General features: G+C 57.2%; 2 protein-coding genes across 14 annotated transcripts in view; one reads left to right on the top strand and one right to left on the bottom strand.

The window, feature by feature from the left end:
* Nucleotides 1-3,114: 3,114 nt before the first annotated feature.
* Nucleotides 3,115-19,184, bottom strand: RAB36 (RAB36, member RAS oncogene family). Of its 10 annotated transcripts, none has more exons than XM_070276017.1 (11): nt 18,765-19,184; nt 17,695-17,773; nt 14,537-14,628; nt 12,384-12,449; nt 11,813-11,914; nt 9,609-9,673; nt 7,933-7,984; nt 7,058-7,139; nt 6,612-6,702; nt 4,948-5,067; nt 3,115-4,497 (listed from the first exon to the last, which is right to left on the bottom strand). In XM_070276017.1, exons 2-11 carry the CDS (start codon nt 17,761-17,763, stop codon nt 4,433-4,435), a joined length of 804 nt encoding a protein of 267 aa, XP_070132118.1. In that variant the 5' UTR covers nt 17,764-17,773; nt 18,765-19,184; the 3' UTR covers nt 3,115-4,432. The 10 variants fall into 10 exon arrangements, with proteins under 10 accessions (XP_070132118.1, XP_070132117.1, XP_070132120.1 ...); XM_070276016.1 differs by having other exon boundaries at nt 7,058-7,135; nt 7,929-7,984; nt 18,765-19,054; XM_070276019.1 differs by having other exon boundaries at nt 4,970-5,067; nt 7,058-7,135; nt 7,929-7,984; nt 18,765-19,054.
* The window catches only part of RSPH14 (radial spoke head 14 homolog), a 94,738-nt gene continuing 88,346 nt past the window's right edge, over nt 19,099-25,490 (top strand). For 3 of the 4 annotated variants that reach the window (XM_070276023.1, XM_070276024.1, XM_023646690.2), the window contains exons 1-3: nt 22,544-22,661; nt 23,829-24,085; nt 25,160-25,262. In XM_070276023.1, coding sequence (XP_070132124.1) covers nt 23,887-24,085; nt 25,160-25,262 — 302 coding nt within the window. In that variant the 5' untranslated portion in view covers nt 22,544-22,661; nt 23,829-23,886. Of the gene's footprint in view, nt 19,188-22,520; nt 22,662-23,828; nt 24,086-25,159; nt 25,263-25,490 lie in introns of those variants that run through there. The other variant, XM_001914722.5, reaches the window with a different exon arrangement.

The raw sequence follows: 25,490 nt of genomic DNA, 5'->3' as shown, positions 1-25,490 counted from the left end.
GGCAGGGAGGACAAGCAGGCGCCCAGGGCATAAGACTTAAGGAGGCTGAGAGCGAGTGACCTACTCCAGGTCACTGTGGAGCCTTTGTCACACACCATGGGGCCTTCGAGAAGCACCGACTAAACCCGTGGGGGCTCCGGGAGCAGGCTGTGATGGGGGAAGTGATGATGAACTCATTTCCTGGCTCTGCTGGGCCCCTGAGGAGGGCTGGGGGTAGTTGGGACAGCGCAAATAAACCCTTTTCTGGGGTCACTACGCTAGGCTGCAGGCTGCTGGGACTACCTGACTGGGGGACACACAGGTAAAGGACTCAGTGCCCCAAGGGCGAGGCTGCCTGGAGTGGGATTCCCACTGGGATCAGACCCCAAGCTGGGGTGGGGGGCAGAGGCGGAGGAGAAGGTGCCCAGATGTGTCCCATCACTTGGGCTCTCTGTGCCTGGGCTCCTCACCTGCTAGACGGGGACAGGAGGGTCACGATGCACAGCCCACACGGTTGCTGTGATTGAACCAGCTTCTTCTCTGGGCACTGAGTACTCAGTAAATGGAGGTCCTCACTACTCCCCCAAGAGGCCCTCGCCACTCCTGGATGGCCCCTGCTTTAGGAATGCTAGGCCAGAATTTCCACCGCAAGTGGGTTGGAGTGGTGCCTGATGGGCTGAGGGGTGACCCTGGCTCCTGCCTCCCTCTCCTGGGAGCCCAAGTGGAAAGTTCCAGTTGTAGACAAATCATGTGAGGCTGTGCCGTGTGACCCGTCACGCATGCATTCAGATTCTTGGTGCGCTGCTGCTGGGGCTGCAGCGGTGAACCAGGCAGCCCCCTGAAGCCTCCAGGACAGTCAGCGGAGAATTGTCAGGAGACTGGATGGAGGGGGCCCTGATCTGCCGGGGAGGCCAAAGCAGGCTTCCCCATGGAAGTACCTCATTGTCAGTTCATCAGCAAGGGTCTGGGTGAGGGGCTGTTCCAAGGTGAGAAGGGCCTTGCTGACCCTCAGGATGAAGGGACAGCAGAAACTGTGACAGATTCCTTCATCTTCTCACCCTTCCCCTTAGTTCCCTGTCGTGGCCCCCGGTGAATCCTGGCTCCAGAATTCACACCCTTTGGCGTCCCCTCCCACACTGCCTTGGGTTTTCGGCCAGTAGGAGATGTGGCCAAACGTTCCAGTGTAGCAAGTGGGATGCAAACAGGGGCTTGATAAGCACGTGTCCACTGGGGCTCGTTCTCTTGGACACTCCTCGGAAACCAGCGCCACGCTGTGAGGAAGCCCAGGCTGCCGGGTGAAGAGGCCCTGCCGAGCACCCAGGCAGATGCCACGCCAGCTGCCAGCTACAGAAGCGAGGCCATTTTGGACCACTGGACGGTCATTCCAGTGCCCCAGCCACCAACCACTGAGCAGAGCATCAGGTCAAATCACAGACTCATGGGAAGTGATAAATAGTTGTTACTAAAGCATGAAGTTTTGGGGTGGTTTGTTACACAGCCATAAATACACCAAACGCTCCCCTGCCCCCACAGCCCAAGTGTGTCCTGTGTCCAGGCCCTCCCACGTTGCCTGAGCCTCCTTCCCAGGGCCTGCATGGCTTTCCTTTGGAGTTTTCTGTGGCTGGCTCTTACCAAGCTCCTCCCGAGAAGAGAACATACACTTGAGCCCCGAACAGCCCTCACTGGCTGTTCCAGGCAGGGCTTCAGGACCTTTGAGTGAGTGGTGAGGCACATCCATCTCAGTTCCCTGAGGGGAGCCATGCACAGGATCGTCCCCCAGGCCGGTCCAGGGTTCGAGCAGGGGCATCTTGGATCAGAGTGCAATATGTCTGCAGGGAGTAACCAGCAACCTTCCTGCCTCCCTTGCACATCTATTGAGCGCCTCCTGTGGGCCTTTCCTCCAGGAGGTGCTGGGGAGACGAGGCCTCAGGCCGCTGTCCTGGCTCTTGGGGTCCCAGGAGAGGGTGAAGGAGAAAGCCCAGACACGGACAACTGCACCTGAAGGTATCAAGTCCTATAAACTTGTGGGGGCGTCCAGAATCCTCCCGGGAAGGGGCGCCCCAGCCGTTGGGCACAGGACAGGGCCTGACACCTGCAGCGACTGTGTCGTGACCAGGGCTGATGGGACTGGGGACAAGGGCTGGAGCACAGGGGCCTGTGGGGGTGGGCTGGGGACTGAGGGCCTTGAATGTCGGGCAAGAGCAGTGTGGCTCAGAGAACAGGGAAGCAGGGGACAGGGCAGAGGAACAAGGTGTTTCTGAAGCACTTGCATATGGTCGTGGGTCTCTGCCCCAGAAATCCACAGCCAAATGTGGAGGTGTTTGAAGGGAATGTCTTTGCTGACTTGTCGTATTGCTGGAACCACGCCGAAGTGATACTGACGGAGGAGACGCTACATCAGGAGTGGGAAGGGACGGAGCTCACACAGTGACGGCACAAGGAGTGTTTAATAAAGGGCCGTTTATGGGGCGGGCGGGAGCACAGGAAATGGCTTGTTTCTAGCTCAGGACATGATTCTTGCCCCTGAACCTGGGCCTGAAGGGCTGAGGGGAGGAGCGTGGAGAGTGCCAGCCCACCCTCGCAGGCTCTCCCATCCCATGACGCTTCCTCTTGTGTGCTGCACACCCGGTCTCAATGCACCCCCAGTGTGGCCTGCCCCCCAGACTGGGTCCAGTGGACCGAGCCGGGGCCACAGTCCACAGAAGGGCCAGCAAGGCCTCTTCGGGGAATCCAGAGGGTGCAAAGCTGTAATGACAGGGATGGTCACTGTGGCACCTTTGGGGCTGAAAGCTGGGCACAAACCAAATGTCCCACCTACAGGGCACGGTGGGTGGACTCCGGGCTAGCCACAGGAAGGAAAACTGGCAGCTGCCAAAGACAGCAGCAGGCTGGGCACGCGCCCACAGTGAGGGCGCCTCGGCAGGTCATCCAGAATGCAGGGTGCTGGCAGCGGGTGCGCCAAGAGGTCATTCTGGTTAAACAGCAAACAAGCTCATGTAGGAACAGTCTGGAAGGAATCCCACCAGCTGTTAACAACGCTTCCTGCCGGGGAGTGCCACCAACGGGAGGGGACTTCCACTTTGTGTTTTATACAAAGCTTTGCACTGTTTTGTTTTACAATAAGCATGAACGTGATTCCTTTAAGAGTGATTTATAAAAAGTATTTTTTCATATCTATAAAAAGAGAGAGCTAAAAATGTGGTGAAAGGGAAACGAACAGAAAAAGATGCCAGTGTTCTTCTGTGATATCTGGCGATCGCTGTGGGCCGACAAGCACCCACTGGGCGCCTGCAGTGCGCCAGCACTGCTTGGGGCACTGGGAGACGGCTCCGACCAGCAAGGCAGCCCAAAAGATGCTGGCCGTCTACAAGGAGCAGGTGGAGGCCAGACTGCCCGCCGGCCTAGGGCACGAGGTGGGCGGGGACGAGTGGGCAGACTGGGGCAGAGGGTGGGACAATCTGAGCGGAGCTGGTGTGCAAGAGAGGGTGGTGGAGTTGGCCTCTGACGTCCTCCAAAGATGCGTGGATGCCATCACCAAGGTCCTGAGAGGCATGTGCCCAGCGCTGGTTCCCAGGCCCTTCCTTGCAGTCAGGCGGGAGAGGGGTGGCAGGGGCAGCAGTGGGTGCCGGTCCGGCAGAGCATGGATGGCTGCTGCAGGCAGCAGAGCCAGGCAGTGACACAAACAGGGGATGTAGCAGCACTGGGCGGTCTTCTCCCCACAGCACAGCTGGGGAAATTCACTGTCCAGGGGGCCCGGAGGGGCGCGAGCGGCCTGTTGTGCCCATCCTCGCCCACGGACCAGGAGGGCAGGACCTGGGGATGGTGGGAGAGTCGGAGATGGTCCCTCGGTCAGAGGGGCCTGAGAGACCTTCTCAGCCACCCTCCTCCAGAGGGGCAGGGCTGCCCACGGGCCTCGCAAATCTGTGGCAAAGGTACAGTGGACAATGAGGAAGGCCCGTTGACAACAGAAAAGTCCCAAGCAGGAATGGTAGAGGGTTTTCCCTCACAGGCTGACCTTGACAAGTCCTGCTTGCCTGCACCCCTGAGATGAGAAGGATTCTGAGGGCAACCCAAAAAAGCTGGGAGAGGGCCCAGGTGGACTGCTGATGAGTGCCGGGGGGGGGAGGGCTGCGGGTAATGGGGCACAAGCCTCCTGTGTCTGTAGTCCTGAGGCCTCTCAAGGCCAGAGGGGAAAGTCTGATGACTCTGTAGGTGCGACTGGCCTTCCAGACGGTCACCACAGCGCACCCACCAGCCGGGCAGTGTGGGGCCCTGGCAGCCAGTGGGGGTCTTTCCTGGCTCCCGACCCTCTAAAGAGAAGGGCTGAGTGCTGGGCGCAGCATGGTGGGTGGACAGACACGTCACAGAGCTCGGGCTCCATGTCGCCCCTCCAGTCACAGAAGGCAGTGTCCACGCGTGTGTGCGGAGTGGAGGCCTCTGACGTAGGCCTCAGCTAACAGCAACCCAGGCCAGAGGGACTCTTGCTCTCCTGGGTCTCAGCTGGACTTCCCTCCATTCCTGTGAGGAGGGGAGAAGTCACATCAACCCAGCACCTGCAGCTGACACTGGGCAAGGCCCCCGCTGGTGACTGCCAGCCAGAGCCTGAGCTTGAATTCCTAGGCCTCTTGTTCAAGGCCTGGTGATCTGGCCCAGGTCGCATTCCAGGTGGTGGAACAGAGCGGGCAAAGGCACAGACTAGGAGAGCCAAGGCCAGGACACGTCCATGGAGCCCGGGATGCCCAGACTGGCCCATGAGGAGGCTGCCAGGAGGGCAAGGAGAGCCAGGGAGGGAGTCTGAACTGGCAGGTGGGCTCCAGGAGGATACAGGCCTGAGATCAGAGTGATGGAAGAGAGGACAGCAGAGGGCGGTAAGGTAAGGGAATGGGCGAGTCTTGGGACAGAGGATGGTGGACATGGATTGGAGGCCGGAAGCCTGCTCCCCAGCCCCGAGCCGGCGCCTGTACGCACGAATGAGGTCTCCGTCGCCGACCTGGAGCCGGGCGCTGCTCCTCCTTTCCAGGTCCTGTAGCACCGACTGCTCGAACGCCAGGGCGGCCACACGGCTGAAGAACGCCTTCACGTTCTCCCCTGCGGGCCCACGAGGCAGCTGTGACCCCCGCCTCTGCCCTTGCCCGCACACGCGTCTGGGTGGGAGCTGGGGGATGCTGGAGGCGGGGCAGCCCACCTCTAGGGCTGCCTGGGCCAGTGAAGTGCAGGGGACAGGGCTGGCCTGGCTCCCACCCGGCTCCAGCCCCCTCCGCAGCCCCACCACCTGCCGTGGCAGCTCCCTTAGATGTCTGAGCCTTGGTTTCCCAGCATCTACTCTTCCAATCAGTTGCTACTGAGCCCCTCCTGTGGGCCAGGCGCTGGGACGTGTGGCGATCAGAGGGGTGCCTGCTCTCCTATAACTTTGAGCATCTGTCCAGTGGGCAGCTGTGAGGATTAATGTGCGCTGGCTCCCCATGTCGAGCCTTTGTGTGTCCTCCTCCAGATGAAGGAGGCTGCCCATCTGGGCACAGGGCCAGGGTCCAGCCCCCAACACACACACCACTCTTGTGTAGCTCACAACCTGTACAACTGCACAGGGCAATCCTTCTTGGTCCATAGGAGGCGCTCAGTGAATGTGCTGTTACTCTGATAAGAGGGCAGATTCTCACAGGGCACCAAGTACACGTCAAGACAGAGCAGAGGGAATCAGGCCCAGGTGCTGCCACATTTTTGTGTTGGGATAGAGGTGGTGCTGCCACGCGTGTTGCCTACCCTTAGCGCTCCCGCTGCCTCACCCAGTCCTGGCCAGATGTCTACCGTGGCCCCTCATCTGGGGCAAGGACTACCAGGCGTAACTCCTGAGGCCCCGAGCCCCTGGGGCCTACTATGTGCCGGGCACTACTCATTATTTCTTTCATCCCCCTCAACAACCTGTGTTTTCACTCTATTCTTTGCTTCTCTGCATTTTCTAATTTTTCCTAGTGAATATTTCTGATTTTTGTAATCTAAAACATGTTTTTCCATTAAAAATAAAACGAGATGGACAGCATCGTCCTGCTTCCCAGAGGACACTGAGGCTCGGAGACGTGGGCATCTTGCCGGGTAAGCAGTAGCCTGTGGGTGAAGGCGGCTTGGGGGCTGGGGCCCAGGTTGGGGGGACAGCCCGGGTGGGGTGTGGACAAGGGCCGAGGGGCTGTGAGCCACGTCTCAGTGTCTCCCACGATGACTCCCAGGGAAGGGACAGGAGCCCGCTACCAGGCCCTTCTACGTGCAGGCGGTGCCTCCCAGCAGGATGGCACAGTGTCATAGGTGCGGGCTGTGCTCCAACGCCAGCCCTGCCACTTCCTCCCTGTGACCCTGGAAGTGACTTCACAAGGGTAAAATGGACCTGCCTCATGGGTAGGGGCGGTTTTGTGAGAGAACACGGCGGCATAGGGCCAGGGATCACTATTCCTGCCATCCACGGGGCAGGTTCCTTGTTCCTCTCTAGAGACAGGAGACCCTGCTCAGGCAACGGCAGGCCCTGCATTGTCACCAGCAGCTGCCTGTGATGCAGGCCCATGATGGAGCCACAGAAGAAAACGTGTAAGCCTCCCTGATGGCTGGCCCCACACTCACATGGCGACAGCCCCGTGCCCACTCACCCGTCTTGGCTGACACCGACCAGTACTCAGCCTGCAGCTCGTTGGCCAGGCGCACGGCCTCTGCTTCTGCCTGCTCACACGCCGCCCCTGACTGGGAGAAGCAGCCCTCCTGACACAGCTCCCTGGCCCTCCTGCTGGGAGGCACCCAGGGTAGGCGGCTGCCCACTGTGCCCCCTCCCTCCCCATCTTTCCCTGGGCTGGGTGGCCCCATGGTAGGGGGATGGGGGATGCCTACCCTGGGGTGAGACCCCCATGGTCCCCAGCAAATCTGGGTGCCAGCTGTCCCTCCCTGACAAGATGAGCACAGGAACCTCAAGTGCCCCGGGGGCTGCAGTCCACAAATTCCCATCTGGCATGGCAGTGCCACCCCCCATTCCTTAAGCGTGGGCTGAAGGTGACGCATTTTCCTGAGGGCCGCCCCAGGCCTCCAGCTCTGCTCTGCTCACCAGAAGGTCCTTTTTGGTTCCCACAAGGAACACGAAGCAGGAGCCTGGCTCGTTCTCCCTCAGCGCGTCCTCCAGCCACTGCCTGGAAAGCAGAGAGGGGAGACAGCCTGAGAGATAGCACCTACCCACCTGCAGGGGCCCAGGGGACAGGGGGGCAGACCCAGGTCCTCCCCAGGGTTGGGGGCACCCTGACCCACGCTGGCTGAGTGGGGCACTGGGCCTGCGGCTGAAAGGGCCTCGGCTGGACCTCTGGAGGGGGTGGGGATGCAAGAGCACTGGTCAGGGGCGGTGAAGACCCTGTCCTGGCCCTGTGTCAACTTGGGCGAGTCCTGCACTTCCATAAGCTGGCACAGCTGCTCCGGCCTCCCTCACAGGGTTTGGAGACGCTGGATGCAAATGCCCAAACAAAAGTGAGGCAACAGGGGCTTCGGCCCACTCGCTGGGCAATTCCCGGGAGCAGCAGGAAGACTCCTGGAACTGCTTATGTGGCCAGCTCTCTGCCCAAGACACCACGTGCTAAGTCACATCCCTTCAGACAGGACCGGCTGTGTAATTTGCAGGGGCCAGGGCAAAGTAAAAATGTGAGGCCCCTCATCCAACAATTATTAAGGCTTTCAAGACAGCGACCACAGAGCATTAAGGCGAGCACCCGCCCCTGTGTGGCTGTGCTGGCTGTGCCCTGAGCAGGCTCTGCCCTCAATGGATGGGTGCAAATCTTGAGGTATAACAAGGCAACTGGACAGTATGCAGCCTGTGGGTGGTCCATTCTGACAAGTGAGCCAGTCACTCACACCCACGGGCCCAGGCCTGGGGAATCCTGCCAGGTAGTTTCCCGAGCTTAGGGGGACCCCAGGGGCCACAGAGCCCAGACTTGCCTGGTGTGCTCCAGAGTCTGCACGTCACTGAGGTCAAAGGCCGTGATGATCACTGCACACACGGGAAAGAGCCACGAGCCGTCAGCGACAGGTGAGGCAAACACAAGGGGTTCCCCTCGGTGGCTCCCTGCTCCCCAAGAGGAGGCCAGAGGGAAGCCCAGCTCCTGCAGAAATGCTGGGTGGTCCCTCAGGCACTCAGCCCTGGACCTCACCATGGAGACTGGGAGGGAGACACTCCATGGCTTCCCCTTGGGACCCACCCTCCCACCGCCAGCTCCCACCCACACCCAGCAGCCCAGCCACAGTGGGGAATCCAGGGGGCAAGAGGAGGTGGGCATGGAGCTCGTGGGCTCCTGCATTCAAATCTCCCCTCCTCCACTTACGGCTAAGGAGCTCGGTGAGGGCCTTAACCCTGAGAGCCTCAGTTTCCCCATCTGTGACACGATGAGAATGATACCTCTAGCTCTCAGGGTTGCTGTGAGGATTAAGTGAGAGCAGCTATTTTAAAAGCTCCTGGTGCAGGGCCTGATGCGAGGCAGACTTTCGACCAGTGGCAGCTACCGCTGTGAGGGCGATTAGCAACAACCAGCTTTGGGGAAACAACTTCTGGGGAGCCGGGTGGGCAGAACCCTGGGAGATACAGCCCGCGCCCCCCAGTTCCTCTTGTCACTGGCCCCACCCTGGGCCTGTGGTGCCCAGGGAGGCTGGGACCCCACTGGGATCCTGAGGGCAGCCCCACTTGGAGGACACTGCAGAAAGGCCTGCCGTCTCCTGGTCCGGGGCTGTGAGCAGGCTGGACAAGCTCTCCTCTGCACCTTGGCTGCAGGCTGCAGGCTCCTCCCACAGAGGGGCCGGAAGTGAAGGGGGAAACTGATGATGGTGGTGATGGGGGCTGCAGCGGCTGGGTGCAGGGCTGTGTCGGGTGCCTCACACCTCTCATCCCCACAGGGTGTCAGCCACCCGAGAAGAGAGAGGCCGCAGTGGACGTGGCCAAGCTGACCTCTAACCCACAGCAGAGATGCTTGTGGTTTGTCTCCTATTTTTGCTTTTTTCAAATCTTAATGAAAATGTTGATTTTTTACACCAGGACTGCGTAGACATAACTGTGCCTCATAACCTGAATTTGGTTTGGGTTACTTTGGACAGTTTTCTCCCATCTCCCACTGAAACCCCTTCCTATCTGCTTCCTGGGCCAGGGGGGCTGGAGTCGGGAGCTTCTGCTGCCGCCGCCCGCTGACCAGGAGGCCTGCCCAGTGCCTGGGCCCATCTGCTGCCCTGACCTGGGGGTGGAGCCCTCCTGCGCTCACCCCCATTTCTCCCCTCTGGCCTAGCCTCTCTCCCACCTCCTCCCGGAGTCGACTCTGCTCTTCTTTTCTGGGTCTCTGGACATGTACTTCCCCCTGAGTGTCTTTCTGAGCTGAAACTGAGCTGAGACTTACGAGGAGCACCTACCGCCACAGGGTCCCTGCAGAGTGTGACTGCAGAGGCCAGCCCGCGCCCAGCTGGAAGGCAGCTTCCCCGTCCCCCAGGACCAGCCCGGGGGGTGTTCTCAGTGGTGCTCAGAGGACACATTTGGTGCCTCCGCAGAGCACCTGGACTTCTCGTCGTTGAGACCAGTGGGGAGCCCCCACTGCATGTGCCCGAGGCCCCACCATTGCCATCACCCGGCTGCTCACCCTGGGCACCCCGGTAGTAGGCGGAGGCGATGCACTTGAACTTTTCCTGCCCTGCTGTGTCCCAGCTGTGTGGTGGCAGAGAGAGAAATGGAAAGAGAGGTGGTAGATTAAGCAACTGCAGTGGTCTGAGCCAGCAGAATGGTAGGGCCAGGGGCGGGCAGACCTGAGGGCCCACGCCAGCTGCATGGGCCTCAGGAAGTGCCTGCTGCCAGCCAGCCATCCCGCCCCCCAATTCCTTATGATCTCCTCCTGGGGTGCCCCACAGGGCAATTCCCTGGCTGGATTCACCATGCCCACGGGGGAGAGACACAGCCTTCTGAGTTCCACTGCCCAGATGAAGGGAGTTGTAGCTCAGTCCCTCTGACTAGGCCATTAAAAAGGAGAATACGCTCTCTGATGTACCGCTCTGCAGATGTGCAAGTCCACTGTAAGGGAGGCCCTGGGATTAGGCCAGACCTGCCAGCTGTGGCTCTTACTAGCTCATGTGTGACTAGGCCATGGCTTCACGTTCCACACTGCAGGGGAGGGGATGCTCAGCTCCCCGCGTGGGGGGAGGGGGTGTCTAACAGGGACATGGTTTGCATCTCCTGGGTGACTCTGATCAGTTAGCTCTGGTTCTCTGGAGAAGCTGAGCCCTGGCTCCATGGAAAAGAATGCAACAATCCATTAATGAGGCCTGCCATTGGGCACAGTATAGGAGAGTGGGGAGTACATGCTGAGATCTACTGGCCCTGGTTTAGAAACAGGCAGGAGGTCAGTAGGTAGGACTGAATCTGAAAATCCATCCTGTTTTTAAATCAACAGATCAAAATTGAACTTTTCTCAGTAAACCAAAAAGTAAACAAGCCATGAATAAGACATCAATGGTCAGGAATTTTTTCAGGTGATCCAGCATGATGCCAGCTGAGTGGGGAGCTAGAAGGGTGGCCTAGAGGTGGGGCCAGTTGGGTGGCTGGCAATGACCTCAATGAGAGGCCAACCCAGGACAGTGTCCCTCTTTTGTCCTGGGTCCTCTAATTAGATACGGCCTGTGGTCACAATGGTGAGCCCAGCCACAGGCCACTCTCTTCCTGGCTCTTTGCTCCTCTCAGCTCTCCTGGCTCCAGGCCCCCTGGTCCTGCAGCCCTGCATTTTCAAGCCTCTTCTGCTCTGGTCTGACCGTGTACTCTCCCTGGGGTGAGAGTTGGTGGTACCATCTGGCTCCAGACTACACTGGGGCTGACCTCAGAGAAGGGGGCAGAGTCTCGACAGAGTTGGGGGCTGAGGTCCAGGAGAGGGTGAGCTCCATCTTGATTGCCACGGATCCCCAGGCCCAGCCCAGGCAGGGCATGGAGGACTGAGGACGAAACCAGAGGAGCGGGCGCGGACTCCAGAGAGAGAGAAAGGAGAAGGGGACAGGACAGAGGCCTGGTGAACGCCAGCAGACAAGGGGAGGGGGGCAGGGACAGCCACGCAGGAGAGTGAGAAGGGGAGGGGGCCACACAGGAGAGCCTGGGATGGGCAGGGAGCCCTGCAGGAGGAGCAGGGCTAGAAATGTGGGCAGGTCTGCAGCATCCTGCAGGTGCCAGAGGAGAGGGAAGGCAAGTTCCAGAGCTCTGGTGGGAGAGCGTGAGCCTGGGGGAGAGACTCTGGGCTGTTCTGAGGGAAACCAGAGGGGAGGGGCCTAAGCCAGTGGGCTCCTGAGAGGCCGAGGCATGGAGGCTGGCAGGGAAGAAGACAGACAGAGGGAGAGAGGCAGGGGGAGTGGAGTGAGGGCAGTGGGGTGAGTGTTGGCCCATTTGCTAGATGGGAACAGAGGCTCAGAGGTCTGAAGTGACTTGCCAAAGGCCACCCTGCTGGCCTGGCAAGTGGGATCATGGATGGCCAGGCAGGGGAGTGGCAGGGACCAGTAGCCAGAACCTGGAAAGTAGGGGGGCATCAGGGGAGAATGGGGGTAGGTCGTGGGTGGGCACATCAGGCTATGAGGACTTTTCTAGGTCCCACAAATAACACAAGACACCTGTAGGGACTGAGGGAGCATCCACGGCCTCAGGGAACTGGGGGAGCCCAGTTTCACACCACCATCCCAGGCCTGCTTGTCTGGACAGGGCCTTGCTGAGCACCACGGGGCAGAGTCGAGGAGCTCGCCAAGACCCTCTCCAGGGGTCTCCATGGAGTCCCCCCACAAGCTACACAGGAAACCGCACAACACAATGGCAACTCACATCTGGAGACTGTAGGGAACCCCAGCGATCTCAAAGCGCTCGATTTCAAAGTCCACCCCGATGGTGGCCTTGTAGTCACGGTCAAAAACATTCTTGCAAAACCTGTGGGAGCCGAGGAAACCATCAGAGACGCTGTGCACAAAAGCTTCGCTCATGACAGTGAAAGTCTGGAGGCAACAAAAAGTCTACCCACAGGGAATCACTAAGGAGATGATGGTCCATGGAGACCACAGACAAACGGACAGACAGCCGACCGGAACTATGTGGAGGAAGAGAGACTGCAGCAGCCCGGACAGCAAACACCGCAAGTCAGGGACAGGGAAAGAGAAAGCGGTATCCATTTGCAGCAAGGGCAGGGCGGTGTGAGCCGTGGCCCCAGGGGGACAGTGTGACCAGTGCCAGGCTCCTGGTTGCCACACTCTGCCTGATCCCACCATCTCCCTCATTTCTTGCACCCCCTCTGCAACAAGTGTGGTTCTCAGTAGCCACACAGTCTCAACTACAACGTCATCTGAGCCTCCCAGGCAAAGGGTGACAACCTGGTGCTGGAAGGTGTGGCCAGTGAGCGCACCTGTGGATGAGGCTGGTCTTGCCCACGTAGAGATCGCCAACGACAACCACCTTGGAGAGTTTGAGCCTGTCAGGAATATGGCCGTGTTGCTCTCAAGCAGGGTCACGAGACATCTTCACACACGCGGGCCCTTGTTCCCCTGTGCTCCCACCCGTGAACCACCCCACAATACCAGACACAGGACAGGCCACCTGCTGAGACACTCTGGGATGTCTCTCCCCCTCCCTGGCCCTCAGAAGGGAGCCAGGAGAGCCTGCATTTGTTCTGGGGACGCTGCTGTCCCTGGGGCTGTACCCCTGATCTCACTGGGCCCAAGTCCCTGTTGTGAGGATTAGAAATGGCCACAATGAGAGGCTGAGGGAGCAGAGGGAAGAGCCCCAGGTGAAGCTGTGTCCAAGCAGGGGGCACAGCCAGGACCCTGGAGCACACTGAGGGTGCGGACACAGCGCCACTGTGCAGGGGACATAAGCACAGACTGCAGAGCCCCTGCGCGTCCTACCCAGCCTGGGGCTGGGTGCCTGACAGGCTCCTGCTCCTCGCAAACACACTCACTGAGCAGGACACTACTGTCACCCACTCCTTTGGAGGGGCCTGCAAGGGCCAGACAGGCCATGTGGTGAGTCGTGGACAGGACTCAGGTCTGCATGTCCGGGCTCTGGCTTGAGGCATAACAGCTCTGAGGTTCTTGGGCTCTCTGGGGACCCTGCTCACTGAGAACTGGTGCCACCTTGCTGTGTGTGCCCTGCACTCCCCCCAGCAGCTTTCCTGGGACTATTGATGGTGCTTCAAGAGTTTCCACAGCTCACGCTAAAGCTCAACAGGTCAACATCTGACCGGGGACTTCCTCTGCCTTCAGACAGCAAAAGGGCACCTATGTCACCTGGTGAGCTGGTGCAGCTCACCTGTCCAAGTCTGTGAGGGCGGAGGCCGTGTCTCCTCTGTTCCCAGGCAGCCTCTAATTCTGGAACAGGGTGGCCCTGACTTGGCTTTTCAGAGGAAGGAGTAAAGGTACTGCCAAGGTATTGTGGGGGTACCCTCTGTGCCTCAGTCTCCCCATCTCCCAGAGCTGTCATGAAGGCTCAGGGAGATAATCTTTGCGAAGCACCTGGTATGGAACCAGCACTCTCGAATCAGTGGCCATCACTCTCATCCCACAACCACGGCTGCTTTGGTCATCCTGACCTGAGCCTCACCTCACTTTGTGCCGTCTTGGGACCCTCAGAGCTGGGCCTCTGCTGTGGCCTCCACACACCTGTGTGACAACTCTGAGCTCAGCCATGTCCCTGAGCAGACTGTGAGCTCCTCAGGGTGAGGGCAAAAGCAGGCCCTTGTACCTGCTTATTACAAGAAGCGACTGTCGAGCCAGCCCTGACAGCCTAGTGGTTAAAGTTCAGTGTGCTCCACTTGGGTGGCGTGGGTTCAGTTCCGGGCACCAAACACCACTCTTCTGTCAGTAGCTGTGCTGTGAGCCATCGATGTGAGCCAGGCTCACACAGAAGAACTAGAAGGACCTACAACTAGCATTTGCAACTACATGCTGGGGCTTTTGGCATCAGATGTTAGCTCAGGGTCAATCTTTCCAGAAAAAAAAAAGAAGTGACTGTTGTAAGATCCCTGTGCTGGCAGTGCCAGGTGCTGCAGGAACAAGGTGGTGCCAGGTGCCAGGTGCTACCGAGGCAGGAACAGGACAGACATGGCCCTGGCCCTCATGGGCTAGGTCTAGTGAGGAATCCAGACAGGCAGACTGGCAATTCCATGAGAGAAGCACGTGGGGCACAGGAGCACAGGGAGGGGCCCCGCCCAGCCCAGGCTGGGAGGCAGAGTAGCCAGGAGGCTCAGAGAAGGCCCCAGAGGACCCGACACTCTACAGAGACCTGAAAAGTAAGAAGACGTTCCAGACACAGGAAACAGACACATGCTGAGACCTCGCGCTGACAAATCACGGCCCAGCTTGCTGAGAGGAGGGAAAGCTGTTCGGTATGGCAGAGGTGTCGAGGAAAGCCAGACGGGATTCCCAGGCGTCTTCAGGCCTGTACTGGGCTGCGCCGGCACAGCCTAAGTGGTTCATTTGTTCCCTCACACATTCAATCACGCACCCATTCCTTCCTGCCATCTCCCCACATCCTGCACCCCTGGGCCGAGGCGGCACTCACCCGACGGTCCCCGTGTTCCTGCGCTGGCAGGCGGCGCTGACCTGCCTGTGGAAGTGCTCCTTGAGCTGCAGGCAGGCGTCTGGCATGTAGCACTGGAAAGAGACAGGCAGGCAGGCGGGCACATGATCCTGCGAAGCTGCAGCCCCACCACTGAGCAGGGCAGCGAGGTGGTGACTTACTCCCCAGCGTCCCTCCTTCCCGAGCCTCCAGGCTGCCAGCCTCATTAGCTTCCCTGATCCCGCTGTCACCTCTGTCTCTACCATGTCAGCAGCCTCGAGACTCCAGGGTCTCGTGAGCTCCCAGGAGCAGCAGCAGGCTGGGCCAGACCAAAGAGGCCAGGCGGGGACTCCGCAGGTGCTCGCTGGGGGCGGCCGGGCCCTTGCTGCGGGCAGGCGGCAGGCCTCCATTCTCAGGTCCTCGGGAGAGATGAGGCGTCGGCTCTCAGGGCCCTTGTAGCTCCTAGACCCCATCCCCACCCCTTCTACAGATCTCTCATGCCATTCTTATTTTTAAAATATGCATATATGTGCATAGAAAGTGCCCTGGAAGGCACTTTCAATCTTCCACATTTCTTGGAAGGCAGAACTGGGAAGTGGTTTAAGAGCACGGCCACAGGGTCAGGAAGACCTGTGTCCACCCCTAGCTGCTGTGTGACCCTGGGCAGTTGCCTAACGTCTCCAAACTTTAATTTCCCCATCTGTCAAACCTCAGAGACTTGGGGGCACAAAATGAGATACTTTTTGTAAAGCTATCAGCACAGAGCCAGCCTGGAACACACCAAGAGCTCGACAAACGTCTGTGGCTATTAAGACACCATGACATGTGTCAAAGGCACATTCATTTTATAATTAGAAAAAATGATATTGAACAAACTACAGATTCCCATTACGCTTTGCTCTCAGATTGGCTGAGGCTAAGTACGGAGTGTGGTGAAGACACGGGGAGAAGGGCACTGTGAAGGGGAGACTGCTGATGTGCTCTGCTGTGACATGCAGCGGTCCCCCCGGACAGCTGCTGTGTCCCTCAGGGTACTGCCAGACCCACAGCTCCCCTGTGGCCGGGCTCGGCCCTCTCCCCTAGTCCTGGCGTTTCTTCTGAGTGCTCAGGCATGGAGACGGGCTCTGCTCTGGCTCCAGGGGTGACTGAGGCAGCAGGGACAGTGGAAGGAGCTTTGCCAAAGGGCAAGCTAAGAAACCTCACTGAGCCCACCTCCTCATCTGTGAGTGGGCCCCCTCCTGACAGCAGCTCTGCACCTGGGCATCAGAGGATTAGATGGGAAATGCAGGTGAACAGCCAGCCTCGCAGACCACGTCACGCAGAAGCGTGTCAGCGGCCTCGTGAGAAAGCTGGCTGCTCTTCTATGTCAGCCCCAAGCTGGGGGCCGGCCTGGACGCGGTGGTCAGCAGAGGGGCCCCACCATTGGAAGGACTGGAGAGGTGTAATAAGGAAGGCGAGGCAGGAAGTGTGAGCTGATTTGACAGAGAGGGAAACCGAGGCTCCTGGAGTAAAGGGAAGGACTTGCCCCACCTGCTGTCGAATGTCTCAGTTCTGAAGTTGTGTGACCCTGGGGTACAGGATGAACTTGGCCAGCAGTGGCCTGTGACCCCTGACTGCCACAGGCAGTTGGGGGAGAATCTCACCTTCTGTGGAAACAGGACAAAAGCCCCAGGCCTCTTCCCACGATAGGCTCTGGAGTCAGCCACAGCTGGATCAAGTCCTGGCTCCACCATGCCCAGCTGTGTGACCTCAGGCAGCCCTCCCTACCTCTCTGAGCCTCCCTTCCTGCTCTGTAAACGGGATCCTTTGTCCCGCGAGACCTGGACTGTTTTGTGCGGATCACGCTTCCCTTCCTTTTGGCTCATTAGACACCAGTCTCTGGCATCCCTGGGTACACTGTCAAGCTCTGGAGGGAAGCAACTGCCTGGGCCTCTGAGGAGACGGCAAGTCCTGGGGGACTTGTCATGAGTCTGAGGCCCCAAGCCTGTCTCTGTGGCTGTGTGGAGAAAGAACTCCAGGGGGAAGGCACAAGAAGGGGAGGAGGAGTGACTGCAGACCCCAGATACCCAGAGCCGACAGTCACCTCCCTCCTCCCTACCAGCCTGGGCACAGAATTCAAAAGATACAGGCGCCAGTGGGTGGAGAGGAGTTCTCCTTCCATGCCTGTCCCAGGCCACACGGAGGCAACCACCGACAGCAGATCTTATGTGCCCTTTCAGGGGTATTTTCTGAGTGTGTAAGCAAACACATACATTTCTCTCTCCCGTCTCCTTTGTTTCACACATGAGAGTGTGCTCCACACGGCTCCATTCCTTGCATTTTTACTTGATGATTTACTTTGGCTTGCATCACACATCAGCACCGGAAGAGGTGCCACATTCTTCCTCACTTCTCTGTCAGCAAGTAGCATTTTGCTGTCTAAGCAGCCCCCTTTCGAGGATATTTATGTTGTGTCTGATCTTCTGATTTATAAATGTGGCAACGCCTGGCCTCGAATGGCTGGATGAGGAGGTGGGGGCATCTGCAGTGTTGGGAAATACTGTCCCACTGCCCCGCCAGAGGCTGCACTGACTTGCATTCCCTGCTGCAACTAATACTGGATTTTAATACAGATGGAGGAGAGCTGTGAGTTCTCAGCAGGAACCAAAGGTAGAATGGTAAGCGAGGAGAACCCTGGACTTGGTGTCAGGAAACTGGAGAGTTTTGATAACAGTAATGATAATAATGAAAACAACAGTAACCACAACTCAGGCAAAGGAGCTCCTGTTTACCATGAGCCAGGCGCCCAATGTGAGAGGAATTATCCTTGTGTGTCAGTGGCTCTGAGAGGTTGAGTAACTTGCCCATAGTCACACAGCTTAATGACAGAGGCAGGATTCACACCCAGGACTGTCTGACTGACTGCAAGGTCCATGCCCTTAACCTCCATGCCACACTGCCTCCTGGTGTCACCCTTAACTTGCTGGCCCACCTTGGGCAAGTCAACCCCAGGTCTCCCAGCTTCTCCAGAATTCTGATAAGTCCCTGGGGGCTGTCAGTGAGGGCTGACCTCCCCGCTTCACCTGCTTTGTTTCCAGTGGTGAGTGCAGGTGGGGACGCTGGATGTGGCTGTGGTGTCAGGGGAGCAATGCACACATAAAGGGCTGGCCTAATGACTCTACCTTAGGGAAGCTGGTGATGACACGGTCCCGGCTCACAGGGGGCCCCAAAGGCATCAGGGAGGACCTCATCCTTGCAGTCCTGTGGACCCAACCAGGGGGAAAGAGAGTTAGGGAGCTGTGCAAATCCCTGGGGACTCACACATAAGTTTATGCCTAACTTTTCAGTAGCTCTTCTTTCTCCTGAGGAAGATGGTCCCTGAGCTAACATCTGTTGCCAATCTTCCTCCTTTTGCTTGAGGAAGATTCACCCTGAGCTAACATCCGTGCCAGTCCTCCCCTATTTTGTATGTGGGTCACCACCACAGCATGGCCGTGGAGGAGTGGTGTAGGTCCACACCTGGGAATGGAACCTGGGCTGCCAAAGAAGAGTATGTGGAACCTAATAGGCCATGGGGCTGGCCCCATTCAGCAGCTTTAAAAACAGATCCAGGCCTCCTTCTCTGTCAGGACTATCTGCTGGAGGTCATCTCTTTCAATCTGCAGGCAGCACCGTGGGGTGGGGGTGCTGGGGAGACCAGGCCTGCATGGCCCTGCCTGGGAGTCCTTAAGACAGGCGTCTCCTCCAGTCTGGCGTCCAACTGGGAGCGGCTCCTCTCTGAGGTCATCACTGGGGTGCGAGTGAGGCATGGCACCAATGCTAGGCTGCGCACCACAGCCCGGGGAAGAGAAGTAGAACGGGGAGGGGTCCTCTGATCCTAGCCTCTAAGGGATGAGGCCCTGGGTGGCCCGGGGCCTCAGGTTTCAGCCCAGAGACCCGTTTGAGGACGTCCCCCAGCGCCGGGCTCCTCACGCCTATTCCACAGCCTTGCTCTCCTCCTGTCCGCCCCCTCCCCCCACTAGGGTGGCCTTGACCGAGGCCTGCTGCCCTCCCGATCTGACCTGCTCTTTCCAGGACCAGAATCGGCCTGGCCCAGTGTGGGCGCGTAGAAAGAGGCGGCTCCGGGGCCCAGGCCGCGTTCAGGTTATGGCGGCAGGAGGTGGGCAGGGGACGCGGAGTGCTCCCGACGCCAGCCTGGGACGCGCCCTCACGGGGGGCGCCGAGGGGGACACAGAGCGGGCGGCGGACTCACCCGCTGCGGCTGCAGAAGCTCGGGGCTCCGCGCTGCCTGGTCCGGCTGGGCCCGCGGCGGCGATCACCATGGCAACGGGCGCCACTAGGGACCCGCGGCGTCCGACGAATCCCGAACGTCTGGGGCGGGGTCTGGGCGGAGTTCACCGCGGTAAGAGTCCCACGCGCGGCCTGCTCCAGCGATCACCCTAGCAACCAAAGCCTCCCGGGAGCCACCGGAAGCTGCTGGTCCGCGGCCAGAGCGCCGGCGACCATCACGGCAACGAGGGCGGGGCCGGATAGGCTGGCTGTGGTGGGGCCGCGGCGGCCGGGGGTGGAGCCGGGGTTCCGGGGGCGGGGTCTGGGCGGGGCCGACCGTGGAGAGACTCGCGCACCCGATCTCCCTGGCGATCACCGCGGCTGGGCGGGGTGGTGGCTCAAACTGGTAGGGATATGCGAAATGTTTAAGTATTTATTTTCATAATATATTAAATATTATTTTTCTGGTTATCTAAATATTTCGTGTTTTTCTTTATATATTGGTATGGAGGGATCTTCAAGATCCCTTGACCACTTTCTCTCACGTCCCATATCTGACCTTTCAGTAAATCCTGTAGGTTCTACCCCAAAAATATGTACAGTATCCTCTCTCTCCCTCCCTCTTCCAGTGGTATCACCCTGGTCCGAGCATCATCTTCTCTCCCCTTAACTGGCCTCCCTGCTTGCACCCTTGCCCTCTCCTGTTCCCAGTGCAGCAGCTCCAGAGATCCTTCTGTTGAAACTGAGATCAGATCATGTCAGTCCTCGGCTCCAAACCCTCCAGTGCCTCTTCATCTCTCTCAGATTAATGAAGTCTTTACAATAGCCCAAGAGACCCCACGTTATTTGTTCCCGCTCCATTTCCTCTCTCATCTCATCTCCTACTTAGCCCCACCCCCATCCCACACATGCTCCACTGGCCTCCTTGCTGTCCATCCTACACCCCAGACACTGGGGTGTTCGCACTGGCTGTTCCCTAGGCCTGCAATACTTTCCCCCCAGATGCCCACATCGCTCCCCTCCCTCACCTTCTTCAAGTTTGCTCAGCTGTCACCTCGAGATGAGGCCTCCCCTAAGCACCTTGTTGACAATAGCAGCATCCTCCCAACCCCTTATTCTGCTCTATTTCTCCCAGGCACTTACTATTTTCCAACATATTATGTAACCTATTGTTTATGTTGCTGGTGTGTCTCCCTCCATTGAGAGCACTGAGCAGGCCTTTTTGTGTTCAGTTCATCAATGTGGCACACCGGCCAAACTGTACTGAGTGCTAAATGTTAAATGAGTAAACGAACGTTAAATTTAAAAAAAGGTGGAGAACAGTGTTTGAAGTATGCTGCCACAACATTAAAAAGTAAATGAATCATATTTACTCGTATAAGTCTAGCTCATCTTTGCAAAGATACCAGTGGTTGCCACGAGCAAGGACAGCCCATCGGCTGGGGACCAAGAAGGGAGGCAGACATTTACTTTCACACTTTTTGGGTTTTCCTCTGTGTGCATATATTGCCTATTCAATAAATAACTCAAATGAAAACAAACAATTTGGAACACAGGAATTACAGTCACATCCCCCATCGCTGGCTCTTCCAGGTCAGCCCTGATGAATTTCAACGTGCCTTCCTCCTTCAAGTCTTCCCCGCGGGCGCCTGCTCTGTGCAGTCACAGCATGGGAGCTCTTGCTGTGGCACTGGCATTTGATGCGAGTCCGGCACCTGCAGCAGCCAGGAATGGACAGGCCTACCATTTACTGGCCTTAATCTGCATAGGTCTCAATCTAATGATGCCTGAATATCATGTCCCTGGCTTCTAGAGCTCATGCTACCAAAATTAATTTCCATAATTAATGGCTGTTTAAAAGCTGACCTGCGTCACTGAGCTCCTGAAAGCTAGTTTCTGTTTGGAGAGTGAGGCGTGCGGGGCTGGATGGCCTCCAGAGGCACTCGTAAGACTGCGTAATCGTGGAAATGAGACAGCAGTTAGCTTTGGAGAGGAGGATGGGTCTAGCCTAGGGGAAGAGGATGCAGGCATCAGTAATGTCCTGGTGGTGAATTCACAGGAGATTATGATATTTTTATGTTTCACAAATTGACAAAATGCTATGTATAATGTTATGTGTCTATATATATTTTTTAAGATTTTTAAAATTTTTCCTTTTTCTCCCAAAGCCCCCCAGTACACAGTTGTGTATTTTCAGTTGTGGGTCCTTCTAGTTGTGGCATGTGGGATGCCGCCTCAGCATGGCTTGATGAGTGGTGCCATGTCTGCGCCCAGGATTCGAACTGGCGAAACCCTGGGCCACTGAAGCAGAACGCATGAACTTAACCTCTCAGCCATGGTGCCGGCCCATGTTATGTGTATATTTTAAAAGATAAAAAGGAGATTGAAAAATAATACAATTGAATGACAATTAAAAAAAGAAAACACTGTGTAACTAGATTCTGAGAGGCCTGGGGTTCCCAGCTTTGAGATTCTACTTGACTCAGCTCCCTGATTTCACAGACAAGGAAAGGAAGGCTCACATATTCAGAAGGATTTGCCCAGTGAGCTAGAACTGGAATTGGAACCCAGATTTCCTAACTCCCAGCCCAGCGCTCTCCACACCAGATTCCTAAGAACACTAGGATGCTCTGGCTTAGAGAGACTCTTCATGGCTTGGTCCTTTGCAAGACAGCAGTGGGGCCAGATCTCCATGTCACAACATGGCCTCCTTGGCACACAGATTTAAGTCAGGTATCTTCAGTTCAAAGCTAAATGTGCAGGAGGCTGATGCTTGGTGCCTCGCTAGTGAATTTCACTGCTAAGGGCTTAGGCCTAAGGGGTGACCTTACCTGAGTTGCTCTCTGTCTTTCCACGCCTCAGTTTACCCAGCTATAAAATGGACCTGAATATCTACTTCGAGGGTTTGTTGTGAGGATCACACAAGACGGTGAAAGTGCTTGATTCAAGCACATTAACCATTCATCTGCTCCACACTTACTGAAGGCCTCCTGGGATATTCCTGGCACAGGGTAGGGAGTAGACAGGATTGACCGTGGCCTCCGCCCTCAGGGCAGTGGGAGTCGGCAGGGGGGCAGGGGAAGGGGGGACTGAGGGGGCCGAAGGGACAGAGAAGTAAACAGGGAATCAGGGGAGGGCAGTGTGCCAATGGGTAATTAAGCTATGGGACGGTTTACTAATCTTGAGTTGGGGAGAAGATAGGCTTCATGGAGGAAGTGTCTATCAAGGCAGCCCAGGCTGCAGGAAAGAGTTGGCTACTTGGGGGGATGAAGAGAGAGTCCAGCATGGCTGGAGGGGGCCATGACCCAGCCCTTGAGTGGCAGGCTAGGACTTTGGACTTTGTCCTGAGACCAATGGGGAGCCACGGCAGGCCTTTATGCAGGTGGTGGCTGGGTCTGGCTTGTTTTCAAGAACAATTGCCCCGCTCAGCAGTGTCCACTACAGGGACCAATCTGTGTCATTACCAGTCAGTCAGCTGCAGAAGAAGGAGCACGGGCCAGGGCTCTGCAGTCCTGGGATCAGGCCTGTGTGATCTGGGATTAACTACTGAATTTCGTTGAGGTTCTGTAAACTGGATGTTACAACCTCACGGGTTTACTCTGAGGATTAAAGCCATGCGAAGTGTCTAGTACAGAAAACGGCGTACACAGTCACTTCCCTTTCCTTCTGTATCACGAACAAAGCTGAGTCTTTGTTCCCCACAGAAACCCAGTAAAGTATTATTGTCCCCTCTTTACAGCCGGTCCCAGCCCGGGGCTGTTCGCGCCTGCGCGGTGGGCGCCGAGCGTGCGGAGGGCGGTGCTGCGGCCGCCGCCGGGGTCGCCTGGCAACCGGGTCCCTAGCAACGGGCGTGCTCTACCCGGACCTCGCGCTGGGGCAGGTGAGCGGCGGCGGCCCGACAGGGGCCCGGGGACAGGGGGCTCTAGACCCACCCATTCCAGCTTACACTGTGTCCGCGGCCTCACGCCCCGAGGCTCTGTTATTCGCGGCCGGACTCCTGCAGCCCACGCTTTTAGAGGAGGGCAGGCCCCTGTCCCCAGCACCCACCGTTCCCTGTGAAGGAAGCCCAGACAAAAATGGCCGCGTCCCTCCCAGCCCGGCCGCCTCTCCTCCTTCCCTCGTCACCTGGTACTCGGAATCAGAGTCTAGCTCACCTCTTTTACCGGAGTAGATTCCTACGGGGCTGGGACCTGTCAGTGCCACTAAACGTGGTAACAACCACCACCACCACCATAGTAATAATCAGAGCCAACATCTCTGGAGCGCTCGGGTGCCGGGCTCATGAGTATCAGTTAATAGGACAACTCTGGGAGGGGGGAAGGAGGTGCTGGTATCATCTCCCTTTGCAGCTATGGAAAGATGGAGGGAGTAACTTGTCAACGGCTACCCGTGGCCTGGGTCTGGAGCCAGTTCTTAACTACTAAGCCACGCTGCCCAGAGTTGCTCAAAGTGTGTGTTTGTGTGGAATCAAATAAATTAAGCTTTAACCTTAATTCCTTTTTTTTGTGGATGCACTGGAAGCATCTGAATATGGGTCCCTCGTCGGTAAATGAGCTTGACAGATTTGAACATTGGCTTGTAGCCTGACCAGTTCCATGACCTCCAGCAAGCTCCTTGTCCCTTAACCTCAACTTCCTCCTTTGTAAAATGTGGATAATACAAGTCCCCTCCTCCTGGGGCAGTTGAGTTAGATACTAGGTATTGCTGGCACAAGATAAGCACTAAACATAGTGGCCAATATTCGTGTCTGCTTGTTTGGTTTGTTTTGTCTCTGCAGTGCCTTTGACTGAAGGCCCAGTGTGTAAAGTATGGGTGGTTTCTTCTGTCATTAAGCCTGGGAGAACTCTGGAGTTTGCAGTTTGGGCTGCTACTTACCTTTGCTGTGACCTTGAGCAGATTCCTTGATTGCTCTTAGCCTCGGTTTGCTCATCTGTAAGATGGAAGTAAAAATATCCATCTGCTGCCCTTGCAGTTTTCAGGATCAAATGAGAAGTAGCTTCTAAATCACGGTAGTAGTAACGACAACTTTTTGGGTTCTTTTAATCAGTGGTTCCTGCAGAGCTTCATTTGAAAGCTAGAGAGTCACCCTCTGCAGGTTTGAGGAGATGGCCAGTGCCCAGATCTCCATGTACCTGCCCCCCGATGTCAACCCCAGCCAGGCTGCCATTGCCTATGGCTGTCGGGCGTTGCCCAAGCTGAACAAGGAGCTGCAGTCCGAGGACCTGCTGACGAGGCAGAAAGCCCTCATGGCTCTGTGTGACCTCGTGCACGACCCTGAGCATGTCTACGTGGCCATCGACATAGGTGAGAGTGTCACAGCCCAGGTGACCATGACTGGGGTCTGGATGGACAGTCACAGAGTGGGTCAAGGTGGGAGAAGCTGAGGTGACTGGCCTTTTCCCAGCATCCCTCCCAGCTGGTCAGTCCGTTCTTGTTCGGACACCACCGGCTCCCCACCCAGAGCCACGAAACGGCTCCCTCTGCTATGGCTCAACCAGGTGGCCACAAATCCACCAAACAGCCCTGTTTATCTGTGTCATCCACAAGGCTGTCACAAAAGGTAGGCATGCACACTACTGAAACCACTCATAAATCTGGGACCTATGTCCCTTGTCTCCCACTCTCCTAATTACCAAAATAAGAATCGGGGTGACTTTAGTGGCATGGTCACATGCTTCCCAGATCAGGCACGTGATGGGTGAACTGCCGCTTCTCCCTCCAGCTGTATCTGAAGGTCTGGTTTAATTCCAGAGGCCGCGGCAGTCTGAGCATGGCCTTGGACACTGGGTGGAGCGTCAAGAATAAGGATTGCTATGTAATGAGCTTGGCTTTGGACCAGCACCACCCCACGTGTAGTGACCGTGTTATCTTAGTCCTCAGAGCACCGGCCGTGGGAGGAAGGAGCATCCTTAACCGACAGATAGAAAATCAAGCCTCAGAGAAGGGGTGTGAGACTGGGGTTGCCTGATAAATAAATAAAGCAGGACTTTTATTTGCTCAGTTTGGCATCCCGAGGTGTAACCCATTCAAAGGCACGTGACTGGCTGGGGACAGGGTTGGAATTTGACCCCTGGTCTCTCCAAATGCAAAGGCCATTTTCTTAATCCCATGGTAGACTGCGAGAGAGGGCGCTGGTCGGAAGCGTGCAGGGAAATTCACCAGGGGGGTTAGATGAAACAGTCCCTGGGTGGGAGGCTTTCCAGCACTCAGAGCCACCTTCGGTGACCCTGCACTCCTTCATAACCGACACGATTCCCCATGCCCCAAAGCAGTGGAACCTCTGGTGCTCTCCTGTTGCCCGACCTAGGCCCACCTGTTGACTTCCAGGTTAGTTGACTTCTGAGAGTGGTAAACGTTCAAAGTTTCTCTGCCTCTTAGGCTGCCTGGAGAGCCTGAAAGCTTTGCTGAAGGACACCAATGACATGGTGCGGCTGAAGACCACCGAGGTGCTCTACATCATGGCGACCCATAACGTGGGCAGGTGGGCAGCTGTCTCTGGAAACCAATGTCACGCTTTGGAACCACACCCCAACTCTGAGTGGCATGCCCTTGAACGACCTTGAGTACTTGTAGCACAGTTCTTCTGCAGGACTTCTGTTTGGCCAGAACAGACCCCTGTGGGACAGTTTTGGTTGCCTCTGTGGAGGCCTAATGGGGCTTCTGTTCCAGGCCAGTTTTTATGTTACTTTCCAGCTCTGAGCTTCACCCT

Source organism: Equus caballus, chromosome 8 (assembly GCF_041296265.1).
Source record: "Equus caballus isolate H_3958 breed thoroughbred chromosome 8, TB-T2T, whole genome shotgun sequence".
Taxonomy (NCBI): domain Eukaryota; kingdom Metazoa; phylum Chordata; class Mammalia; order Perissodactyla; family Equidae; genus Equus; species Equus caballus.
This window is presented reverse-complemented; position numbering and strand designations above follow the sequence as displayed.

Coding starts and splice junctions, on each gene's coding strand:
- RAB36 (XM_070276013.1), bottom strand. CDS start 17,763: ATGAGGTCCTCCCTGATGCCTTTGGGGCCCCCTGTGAGCCGGGACCGT. Junction 11,915..12,383: donor AAGACCAGCCTCATCCACAG/GTGCGCTCACTG, acceptor CGGCTCCCACAG/GTTTTGCAAGAATGTTTTTG. Junction 6,703..7,057: donor GAACCAAAAAGGACCTTCTG/GTGAGCAGAGCA, acceptor TGCTTCTCCCAG/TCAGGGGCGGCGTGTGAGCA.